This window comes from Heterodontus francisci, chromosome 42 (assembly GCF_036365525.1).
Source record: "Heterodontus francisci isolate sHetFra1 chromosome 42, sHetFra1.hap1, whole genome shotgun sequence".
Classification (NCBI taxonomy): Eukaryota; Metazoa; Chordata; class Chondrichthyes; order Heterodontiformes; family Heterodontidae; genus Heterodontus; species Heterodontus francisci.
The window spans coordinates 8,794,662-8,807,157 of NC_090412.1; the positions used below are offsets into that span (position 1 = coordinate 8,794,662).

The 12,496-nt window shown below is 44.9% G+C and overlaps 1 protein-coding gene across 12 annotated transcripts in view; it reads right to left on the reverse strand.

Moving 5' to 3' along the window:
• ndst2a (N-deacetylase/N-sulfotransferase (heparan glucosaminyl) 2a) overlaps positions 1–12,496 on the reverse strand; it is a 480,630-nt gene that overhangs the window by 26,526 nt on the left and 441,608 nt on the right. For 11 of the 12 annotated variants that reach the window (XM_068020521.1, XM_068020517.1, XM_068020510.1 and 8 more), the window contains one exon: positions 99–281. The exons of the other annotated variant lie outside the window; for it this stretch is intronic. In XM_068020521.1, the coding sequence (XP_067876622.1) occupies positions 99–281 (183 nt within the window). The remainder of the gene's footprint in view (positions 1–98; positions 282–12,496) is intronic. 12 annotated transcript variants of the gene reach the window in all.

Sequence of the window (12,496 nt, forward strand, 5' to 3'; positions counted from 1 at the left end):
AGTAGCATTTCGGGTATAATAAAAATATTTGCCAAATGACAGACACTACTAGAACAGGCCGAGGCGGCAAGGAGCTGGAAGGACAAGAATGCTCTCACCTGCCACAAGGGGTCCTTCTCTTCTGGGAAAAGCTCAAAGTACTTGGCTGCCAGTTTTACTGGTGGTAGTGTCTGCAGTTTTAGGTTGGTCCAGCACTGGATGAATTTCACCAGGCTTTCAAACGTGTACAGGCCCAGTCGATCATTGCCATAGTTTGACAGGTGGGTCATGAAGATGCTGATCTGCAAACCAAATGAACGTAAGCTGTGAGTGACCCTCCAGCGTTCCAAGGAGCCTGCACCCATTGCGAAAATACCTCTCGTTCCCAACGGGCCCTGAAGGCGTTTCGGATTACAATTTTCAGCGATATGTGTATTGAAGAAACGCCAATTTTTTTTTCCAGCCGCAGAAGGTGTACAAATATTCCACCGGGATCTTTTACACAAACATTCATCAAAAACCATGGGCTGTGTTCTTCATGGGCAACAAGTACATTTACAAGCTCGTGGAACACATACAGCATCACGCTGACAACCACAGGTTCGCTTCTAGCATGAGTTGCTATGCAGTAACCAGGAGCCAGGGTTCCTATCCCTTCCTTCACAATCACCCTTACTGTTACTCTGCCTGAGCTCAGTCAATCCAATACAAACTGGGTATTGAACAATAACTTGCATTTACATAGCACCTTTAACATAGTAAAACATCCCAATCAGAGTTATCAAACAAAATTTGACACTGAGCCACATAGAGAGATATTAGGGTAGATGACCAAAGGTTTGGTCAAAGAGGTAGGTTTTAAGGAGCTTCTAAAGGGAGAAAGAGAGGTCGCAAGGCGGAGAGGTTTAGGGATGGAATTCCAGAGTTTAGGGCTCAGGCAGTTGACGGCATGGCTGCCAATGGTGGAGCGATTAAAATCAGGGATGTGCAAGAAGTCAGAGAGCACAGAGATCTCAGAAGGTTGTAGGGTTGCAGTAGGTTATGGAGATAGGGCAGGGGAGAGGCCATGGAAGGGTTTGTAAACAAGGGTGAGAATTTCAAAATCAATGTGTTGCAGGACTGGGAGCCCATGTAGGGCAGCGAGCAAAGGGGTGATGAGTAAATGGCAGTGCCCTACAGTTAGCCCATTGTATATAGCTCAACATGTCTGCTATTAACCGCCATTACCAACTGCGCCACTAGGGGAGCCACAAGCTGCATATTCAATGGTTTACAACGAAGTTACTCAATGCAGAATAAAACATATTCAAATGAATGGAGCTAAGGAACTGTTTCAAGTGTGAATGTTTGTGTATTTGCTGAAAGAGCTTAAACCTGTTTCCACAGCCCAGAAATGCATTAACAGTCTCCCAGCTTGGTTCAATCTTCGAATTTACAGCACAGAAACAGGCCATTCAGCCCAATGGGTCCATAATGATGTTTATGTTCCACAGGCCGCACATGCTTTGGAATTCCCTCCTTATTTAGGACACTCCTCACTTTAGGAACCCACACTTTTGACCAAACATTTGATCACATCTCCTGATAGCCTCTTTGGCACGACATTTAGATATGCACTTGAAGTGCCGTAACCTATACGGCTACAGGCCAAGAGCCGGAAGCGGGATTAAGTTGTATTGTTCTTTGTCAGCCGGCACACAGACAATGGGTCGAATGGTCTACTTCTGTGCCATTAATTTCTATGATTCTATGACATCCAAATTTTCTCTCTCTCCCCCACACCTTGGGAAGCTTTTCAACATTGAAACTTGTTTTAGGTGACGTCGAGGTGACAGAGAACTGTCACTGATCTCATCTCCTCTGGAGATCTTCCCTCTACAGCTGCCAACCTCATAGACCCGCAACCCCGGACAGCCTGCTTCTACCTCCTTCCCAAAATCCACAAACAGGACTGTCCCGGCAGACCCGTTGTTTCAGCCTGTTCCTGCCGCACTGAACTTATTTCTTCCTATTTTGACTCTATCTTTTCTCCCCTGCTCCAGTCTCTTCCCGCCTACATCCGTGACTCTTCTGACGCCCTACGTCATTTCGACAATTTCCAGTTTCCTGGCCCTAACCGCCTCCTCTTCACTGTGGACGTCCAATCTCTCTACACCTCCATCCCCCATCAGGACAGTTTGAGGGCTCTCCACTTCTTCTTTGAACATAGGCCCAACCAGTCCCCATCCACCACCACCCTCCTCCGCCTGGCTGAACTTGTTCTCATATTGAACAACTTCTCCTTCAACTCCGCTCACTTCCTTCAAGTAAAAGGTGTTAGTTTAGTTTAGAGATACAGCACTGAAACAGGCCCGTCGGCCCACTGAGTCTGTGCCGACCATCAACCACCCATTTATACTAATCCTACACTAATCCCATATTCCTATCACATCCCCACCTGTCCCTATATATTTCCCTACCACCTACCTATACTAGGGGCAATTTATAATGGCCAATTAACCTATCAACCTGCAAGTCTTTGGCATGTGGGAGGAAACCGGAGCACCCGGAGGAAACCCACGCAGACACAGGGAGAACTTGCAAACTCCGCACAGGCAGTACCCAGAATCGAACCCGGGTCCCTGGAGCTGTGAGGCTGCGGTGCTAACCACTGCGCCACTGTGCCGCCCCAAATGGTGCAATGGGTACCCGCATGGCTCCTAGTTATGCCTGTCTTTTTGTGGGATATGTCGAACATCCCTTGTTCCAGTCCTACGGAGGCCCCCTCCCCCAACTCTTTTTCCGGTACATTTATTTTTTTTTAATTTTATTTTATTTTAGAGATACAGCACTGAAACAGGCCCTTCGGCCCACCGAGTCTATGCTGACCATCAACCACCCATTTACACTAATCCCATATTCCTACCACATCCCCATTGATGACTGTATTGGTGCCGTTTCCTGCTCCCACCCGGAACTGGAAAACTTTATCAACTTTGCTTCTAATTTCCACACCTCTCACCTTCACGTGGTTCATCTCCGACACTTCCCTTCCCTTCCTCGACTTCTCTGCCTCCATCTCTGGGGATAGGCTGTCTACTAATATTCATTATAAGCCCATCGATTCCCACAGCTACCTCGACTACACTTCTTCACACCCTGCCTCCTGTAAGGACTCCATTCCATTCTCCCGGTTTCTCCGTCTCCGACGCATCTGCTCTGATGATGCTGCCTTCCACGAAAGTGCTTCCGATATGTCTTCCTTTTTACTCAACCGAGGATTCCCCCCTCACTGTGGTTGACAGGGCACACAACCGTATCCGGCCCATTTCCCGCACCTCTACCCTCACTCCTTCCCCTCCCTCCCAGAACCACGACAGGGTTCCCCTTGTCCTCACTTTCCACCCCACCAGCCTCCAGATCCAAAGGGTCATCCTCTGCCATTTCCCCCACCTCCAGCATGATGCCACTACCAAATGCATCTTCCCCTCCTTTCCCGTCAGCATTCCAAAGGGATTGTTCCCTCCAAGACACCCTCGTTCATTCCCCCATTACCCCCACCACCTCGTCCCCTTCCCATGCAATCGCAGGAGGTGTAATACCTGCCCATTTACCTCCTCTCTCCTCACTATCCAAGGCCCCAAACACTCCTTTCAGGTGAAGCAGCGATTTACTTGTACTTCTTTCAATTTAGTATACTGTATTCACTGTTCACAATGTGGTCTTCTCTACATTGGGGAGACCAAGCACAGACTGGGTGACTACTTTGTGGAACACCTCCGCTCAGTCCGTAAGCATGACCCCGAGCTTCCGGTTTTTGGCCATTTCACCACCCACCCTGCTCTCATGTTCACATCTCTGTCCTGGGATTGCTGCAGTGTTCCAGCGAACATCAACGCAAGCTCAAGGAACAGCATCTCATTTCGAAGAAGGGTCACTGACCCGAAACGTTAACTCTGTTTCTCTTTCCACAGATGCTGCCAGACCTGCTGAGTATTTCCAGCATTTCTTGTTTTTATCTCATTTACTAGGCACGCTGCAGCCTGCCGGACTGAACATCGAGTTCAATAATTTCAGAGCATGACGGGCCCCCCTACTTTTTATGTTTGGTTATATTTTCTTTATTTGGTTATTTTATTTTAATTTTTTTAGTTTGGTTAGTTTGTTTCTACTGTGCCTACCCACTGTTGGCTTTAAAAATTTTTTAATGTTTTTGCTTTACAGTCAATTCACACCCTCTCTGTACTAACGCTTTGTCTTTCAGCACACCATTAACATACCGTTTGCCTTTGTTCTATGACCTTCTGGTTAGTCATTCTCTGTGACCTTGTCCTATCAACACCTCTTCTGTTGTCTCTTGCTCCACCTCCCCCGCTTTACTTGCTTAAAACCTTTTACATTTCTAATATTTGAAATTCTGAAGGAGGGTCACTGACCTGAAACGTTAACAGATGCTGCCAGACCTGCTGAGTATTTCCAGCATTTCTTGTTTTTATTTCAGATTTCCAGCATCTGCAGTATTTTGCTTTTATATTATTGAGGTGACAGCATTATCCGTAGAACTAAAACATTTTATTTTACAGCCTAGTATTGCGTCTAATTAGGTGATAATTCCATTTTCTAGCACTAAATTCCCACTTTGCCTACGTTATTTACATTGCTTAATTGCTTGAAGTGCAAAAAAAAGCTTCAAATCATCCGGCATCAATTGTATAGGAGAACAAGTTGGGGACAAATTGAAGATTGTGTAGGGAAATGAGATCTACCCATTTCTCAATCCACCTGCTTTTATCACAGATACTGACTGTAATCAACATAATTGTACAGAACCATTCCCTGATGTGTAATTGCAGCAAAATGCATAAAGTTTGCTGTTCTCCTGTTAACAAGAAGCAAAATTAAATTCCGTCCTCGCAGTGCAGCTCAAACCACATGGGCACAGCAGCAACTCAGGCTAAACCATGTCATTTAGTGGTAAGGAGTTTGCCCTCTTGCCCCCGACCCTGCTGCCATTGCGACAAACTCCAAAAGTAGAACAAAACTATCGGCACCAGTCTAACCCGAATACATGACAGGACAGACTGGACTGCATTCAAGGACGTGACACATCTAGGGACTTCAGAGATACTGATAAACTTAACACTACGCTGCCTTGCACTATGGTTCATACGCAGTATTTCACAATTCTCCTCTTCATGTTCAAATCCCTCCATGGCCTCACCCATCTTCTCCAGCCCTACAACCCTCCGGAACACAGGAATGGACGAACACTCTGATACATCTGGCTAGTCCCAGCGTTGGTGAAAACAGATCCCACAAAACCTTTCACGTCTGACCCCGCTTTTTCCTGCAGTATCGTTTCTCACAGGTTCCAAGCTGCAGGCCACTTACAATATCGCAGTCATTTCTGCGCTAAGAAAGCTTGAGTTATCCAGTATTCGGAATTAAACTAGAGAAGTAACAAAGGAAATAGTGAGTTAGTGCTCTAAAAATAATTCAACTGAATTGATTTAGAATTAAAAGGAGTATGCCATCCACCCTTTGTGCTAAAGCAAGTGTTCATTCTGGTCTGAAGCACGTAATGAAATGGGACGTCACCTAGATTACAATAATCAACAAATCAACAGCTATAATTTAATTGTAATCTTTCTCAGATATAAACATGACTGCAAAGGAAGTAACACTGCAATTGTAAAGGCTAAATAGAGAATTCGAATCATCTGATCGGGGAATTCAAATCCGAGCTGATAAAGGGATACAGAACAATCTACAAAAAGACCAGTAGAAATACTCCATAACATGCACCAAAAAAACATGCATTTTGGGGGAATTTTGTACGAAGGAAGGGATTTGACATTGGAGACTTAGCAATTGAGAGAGCAACTAATCACTGGAGGAAACTGAGAGAGGAGGTTTGATCCAGGACTTTAAAATAATGAAAGGTACAGATAAAGCTAAGATAAACTAATCAACTTGGTCAACGAGCAAAGGATTGGAGGAGACAGGTACCTAATTCATAAGGCTTGAAAGTTTCAAGTTTGAAGAATGTTTTCCCTGCAGTACGGGAGACATATGGAAGAGACTCCCAAAGAAGGGAGTTGATTTCAGATCAACTGGCACCTTTAAAATGGAGCTGGATTGGTATTTGTTGAGTGAAGGATCTGAGATTTATAGAGGCATTAATTGGACTGCTTGTCTGTTTCATGGAAGGTAGGTGGACATGAAGCAAGAGATCAAAAGATGATGTGGCAGAGAAGTCTGCGATGGAATAGTCACCAAGGATCCCCAGGCAGATGGGCCTTGCAGGGCTGAATGTCCATCACTCTTGACTTCATGTTTTTACATGTGGTTTTCAGCTGAATCACTGAAATATAAAGCAAGTCTAAGTAGAACTGTACTTGGCAGAAGCAGAGACGACCAGACAGGATCGGAGTTACAAAGCATAAAACAACATGTGTGGTTCTCTAACCTGCCCTCTCCTGATCTTACCGGGGGCGGCGGGGCAAAAGAATCTGCCACTCTCTCAGTTCAAAAAAAAAAGCTGCAACCTCAGAACTCTCAGAGTAACAGCTGTCCCGTTGTGTCCCCTGCAATCCAGGCATTTTGAGCAATGACAAAGGATCGAACAATAGCTTCCAAGAACTGCTTCAGAATTGGCGAACTGCACAGCTGAAATGCTGTTAATCGTGCCCGTGTTGCCAGGGTGCTCTGGTCAGCTGTTAATATAACACTTGCCGTAACACCGGTCAACATTTGGCTGAAGGCCTCACGCTTGCTGATCAACAGATGTTGGTGAACATGCGAACGTGGTTCCATTTAAAGAGGTGGTGCTAATTTATGACGCATCCTAGAGGTTTTGGTGGCTGCGTTGTGACCTGTCAATGCTTTTCTTTATAATTGTTGAAACTCTACATTAGAGGAGGACAGGGATGGGAATGGAGTTGCTCACCTAGAACTTGGTAATGGTGGAAACAAACTCACAGCTGCATTCTGGTTTTTAAACCGTATGATGCAGGTCAGACTTGGGTGTTGACCCACATAAATTGAATTAATTTCATATCTACATTTTTAAAAATACAAGTAGGTTGTGACGGGTCATTGCATGGCAGCTACATGAAGCTGATGCTTTATGGCTGAAAGCACTGCCAGTAATGGAGGAGTACAGGGAGAAAGGGTTTCACAATAGGCCCGAGTTGGAAAATCAGAGGGTCTGAGTTGAGATACAACAACTTGCATAAAAGTATCACCTTTAACATAGTAAAATATCCCAAGGCGCTTCACAGGAGCGTCAAACAAACAAACTTTGTCACCGAGCCAGATAAAGAGATAATAGGGTAGGGCGGGGGTGGGGCAAGAGATAACCCCCGCCTCACTTGCTTATAACCTTCGACATTTCTAATATTTGCTAGTTCCGAAGAAGGGTCACTGACCCGAAACGTTAACTCTGCTTCTCTTTCTACAGATGCTGCCAGAGCTGCTGAGTGATTCCAGCATTTCTTGTTTTTATTTCAGATTTCCAGCATCCGCAGTATTTTGCTTTTATTTGTGTTGGCTGGGGCCAGGTCGCTCGGAAAAGGAAACCCAATATCATGGATAGAAATGGATGGAGAATAATCATTTTGAAAGAAACCAGTGATGGCATGGCTGCCTGTTCCTGAATTTAAATAGTATAATTCACCTTTATACTTGACTGGGAGGGTGTAGTGACACATCTCCAATAACAGACATGCAATACCACTTAATGTTTGGACAGTGCTGTTTGTTACATACCCTATGCAAACAATGATCAATGTTTTCAAAGTCTTTAATGGAATCAGTCAGTCGGTTTCCTACATTTTTGGGTTGGAACAAAGCTGATTTTATTTAGTTTAGCATTGTCAGAAATGTCTTTATCATTGGGAAGGATTGTGTATTGTCAATGCAAAACACCCCTCTTTGGTACTTCTCAATGAATCGCACACAAACCTTGGTTCAATTTACTTCCCTTTTTTTGTTGCTGCACAGAGAACCTTGCAAAGTTGTTTGCTTTTGCAATAGGAGAGAAATCTGACCTATTCATGGAACTGATTCCGAACGAGGCTGTTTAAATATTAACTCAGGCGCAAACTTCAGTGAAGCATGTGTACTCCTGAAATGAACAAAAGAAATCATCTCATTAACCTGACTCAAAGGGGAGAAAATAAACTCCATTCACAACATAATCCAGCTCAATATGCGAATCAATGCGGGCTGACTGAATGGAGCGAGCTCATGTCCCTCTTTCAGATCAATGGAGTACAGTTCCTCAGGCAGTGTTGCTTTTCTTTCATATTCAGGATCTGCACACTCTTTGCTTTCTTGCAAAACTAACTGGAGGAGGTGGCTGCACAAATATCCCCATCCTCAATGATGGGGGAGCCCAGCACATCGATGCAAAAGAAGGCTGAAGCACTTGCAACAGTCTTCAGCCAGAAGTGCCGAACTGATGATCCATCTCAGCCTCCTCTTGAAGTCCCCAGCATCACAGATGCCAGACTTCAGCCAATTCGATTCACTCCGCATGATATCAAGAAACAACTGAAGGCACTGGATACTGTAAAGGGTATGGGCCCTGACAATATTCTGGCAATAGTACTGAAGACCTGTGCTCCAGAACTTGCCGCACCCCTAGCCAAGCTGTTCCAGTACAGCTACAACACTGGCATCTACCTGGCAATGTGGAAAATTGCCCAGATATGTTCTGTACACAAAAAGCAGGACAGGTCCAACCTGGCCAATTACCGCCCCAGTCTACTCTCAATCATCAGTAAAGTGATGGAGGGTGTCATCAACAGTGCCATCAAGCAGCACTTGCTTAGCAATAACCTGCTCAGTGATGCTCAGTTTGGGATCCACCAGGGCCACTCAGCTGCTGACCTCATTACAGCCTTGGTTCAAACATGGACAAAAGAGCTGAACTCGAGGTGAGAGTGACTGCCCTTGACATCAAGGCAGCATTTGACCGAATATGACATCAAGGAGCCCTAGCAAAACTGAAGTCGATGGGAATTATGGGGAAAACTCTCCGCTGGTTGGAGTCATACCTAACGCAAAGGATGATTGTGGTTGTTGGAGGTCAATCATCTGAGCTCCAGAAGATCACTGCAGGAGTTCGTCAGGGTAGTGTCCTAGGCCCAACCATCTTCAGCTGCTTCATCAATGACCTTCCTTAAATCATAAGGTCAGAAGTGGGGATGTTCGTTGATGATTGCACAATGTTCAGCACCATTCGCTGAATCTCCCACTATCAACCTCCTAGGGGCTAGCATTCACCAGAAACTGAACTGGAGTAGCCATATAAATACCGTGGCTACAAAAGCAGGTCAGAGGCTAGGAATCCTGAGGCGAGTAACTCACCTCCTGATTCCCCAAAGCCTGTCCACCATCTACAAGGCACAAGTCAGGAGTGTGATGGAACACTCTCCACTTGCCTGGATGGGTGCAGCTCCAACAACACTCAAGAAGCTCGACACCATCCAGGACAAAGCAACCTTCTTGATTGGCACACCATCCACTAACATTCATTCCCTCCACCACCGACGCACAGTGGCAGCAGTGTGTACCATTTACAAGATGCACTGCAGCAATGCACCAAGGCTCCTTAGACAGCACCTTTCAAATCCGCGACCTCTACCAACTAGAAGGACAAGCGCAGCAAAGGCATGGGAATACTACCACCTGCAAGTTCCCCTCCAAGTCACATCCTGACTTGGAACTATATCGCCGTTCCTTCACTGTCGCTGGGTCAAAATCCTGGAACTCCCTTCCTAACAGCACTGCGGGTGTACCTACCTCACATGGACTGCAGCGGTTCAAGAAGGCAGCTCACCACCACCTTCAAAAGGGCAATTAGGGATGGGCAATAAATGCTGGTCTAGCCAGCGACACCCACATCCCATGAATGAATAAAAAAAATGGTTAAGTAGGATGGCAGGGCATCTGACAAATCTTCCAACTGATCTCACACGGTATCTCCATTAGGATTTAAGGGGATTGAAAAAAGCACCAGAAGCGACATGAAGAAAAACTATTTTACGCAATGTGTAGCTAGGATTTGGAATGAACTGCCTGAGAGGGCAGTGGATACAAAGTCAACAGTAGCCTTCATAAGGGAATTGGCTAAATAGTGGAAGGAGAAAAGAAAATTGCAGGGATCTGGGGAAAGAGAAGGGGGAAGGTTGGACTAACGGGATCATACTTTGGAAAAGCCAGCGTGGACTCGATGGGCTGAATGGCCTCCTTCTGTGCCATACTATTCTATGATTCTATGCCATTCACCTTAGAATGGACTTGACTTGGAAGGAGGACGGACATGAAGTGGAGCAGTTACTGGATCTACAGGGGAAATTGGCGATTGCATTTCAGAAAATTAAGTATCGCCAACGACTTGTAGAAAATGGGACTTTAGGCAGCTCTCAAAGTGAATGCAGGGTTGATCGACTTTTTACAAAAACAATTTGCATTTACATAGCACCTTTAACATAGTAAAATGCCCCAAATCACTTCACAGGATGTTATGAAAAAAAACTGACACCAAGCCACATAAGGTGATATTAGGACAGGTGACCAAAAGGTTGGTCAAAGGGGTAGGTTTGAAGGAGCATCTTAAAGGAGGAGAGCTGGGTAGAGAGGCAGAGAGGTTTAGGGAGGGAATTCCAGAGCTTAGGGTTTAGGCAGCTGAAGGCACGGAGACCAAAGGTGGTACACTGAAAACTGGGATGCTCAAAAGGCCAGAATTGGAGGAAAGCAGAGATATTGGAAGGTTGTAGGATTGGAGGAGGTTTACATCTATAGAAGCCATGGATTCGATGGAACCATGTCTGTGATAGACTGACGTGATGGAGAAACTCTGGTGGCAGCTCAAGGGCTCCCAAACAGACAGCTTAAGCTTAAATTCATTCACCATTGCCTTCCGATGGAATACAGCAGATGGAGAGCTCCACCTTAAAAGGGGGAGGGGAGCCAGTCTTCCCTTCTCTCCCAACCAGATGATACAGTTGGAGATGGACTTGAAATGTGACGGAGAAATAGATTACACCATTCAAACTGTCCGAAGCACTATAAAGCCACTGGTGAAGTCACACTGAGCAATCAGCACACCTTTACCCAACCCTGCATGAAGTGTATGGCGACTATTGAAGCAGTGCCGCATTAAACTCAACTCAACTTAAAAACAAGTGAATTTTGCGGGGCGGGAGGAAAAGCACAGTGATTCATTACCAATCAACACCAATGGACACCTATTTTTATTTATGATTACCCAATTACATCACATGAAGCCAATCAGAATTCTAAATAGTCAGCTCATATAAAATTACACTACAAACCAACTGTTTTATTGGCCAAAATACACAACTGCCCAATCAAAATGCAGCAGAACTCATGACCTGTCTACCGTCAACCAATCAAAAATCACAGCGGGCCTCAGTCTCCAATTTCCACTTTGGAAATTTGGCTTGGTGACATTATCACTGAAATAATGGAGCCAGACACAAGTGGGCTTATTTAACTTTGGATAAATAGGATAATGTGCTTTGTTTGAAAGGAACTATCCTAATAACTGTGCAATCGTGCAATGCAGGATAATTTATTCACTGTTCTTTTCGCTGTTCGCCAATATGCAATCTGCTCCAGTAGGCACACTCAACTCTACGTCAAACCAGCACAATCAATATTCTTACTTCTAACCCTGAAAATCATCCAATATAGTCAAACAACACGTAAGACAATGCTGCCAAAGTTACTAGGAAAAATCATCCATCAGCACTCATTAATGAAGGCTGCGGCCTTGCTTGATGTGCAGGAACTGTTCATCACCTCTCAAGCTTAATGGCTTTTACCTCTATAGCTTAAACAAAGGACAAGGTAAATATGGGGTGGGGGGGAAGCAGTGGAGAGGGTTGTTACTGCCCTGCAGTAATTTTAGTTGAAATTTATAAGTATTATGGTACTTAAGAAAAATAACTAGATCTTTTTGGGCGGTGGGGGAATACTCTGCATTGGCAATAGTCTCCTTGTCGGTGGCTCGTCCTTAACGTGCAACATGCTATAGACAGTGAGAGCTATGAGTTTACTCAAAGTCAGAACTGATCTGAAATGCAGAATTTGTTCCCTTTAGCTAGGAAAATGAGTGGCGTTATGCTGTGTTGTAGACTTAGGTGAAGCAAAATCACTTTGCACTGATATTATAGTTACAACAACTTGCATTTATATAGCACCTTTAACAGAGGAAAACTTCCCAAGGCAAGCAAAAGCTTACTCAAAGAGGCTGGTCTTAGGAAGCATCTTAAAGGAGGTGAGAGAAGCAGAGAGGTTTAGGAAGGGATTTCCAGAGTCTAGGGCTTAGGCAGCTGAAAGCATGGACTCCAATACTGAAGTGAAGAAAATCGGAGAAGCACAAGTGACAACTGGAGGAACGTAGAGACCATAGGGGTCTAGAGATAGGGAGGGGTGAGGCCACGGAGAGATTTGAATACAAGGATGATCATTTTGAAATCGAGGTATTGCCAGACTGGGGGTC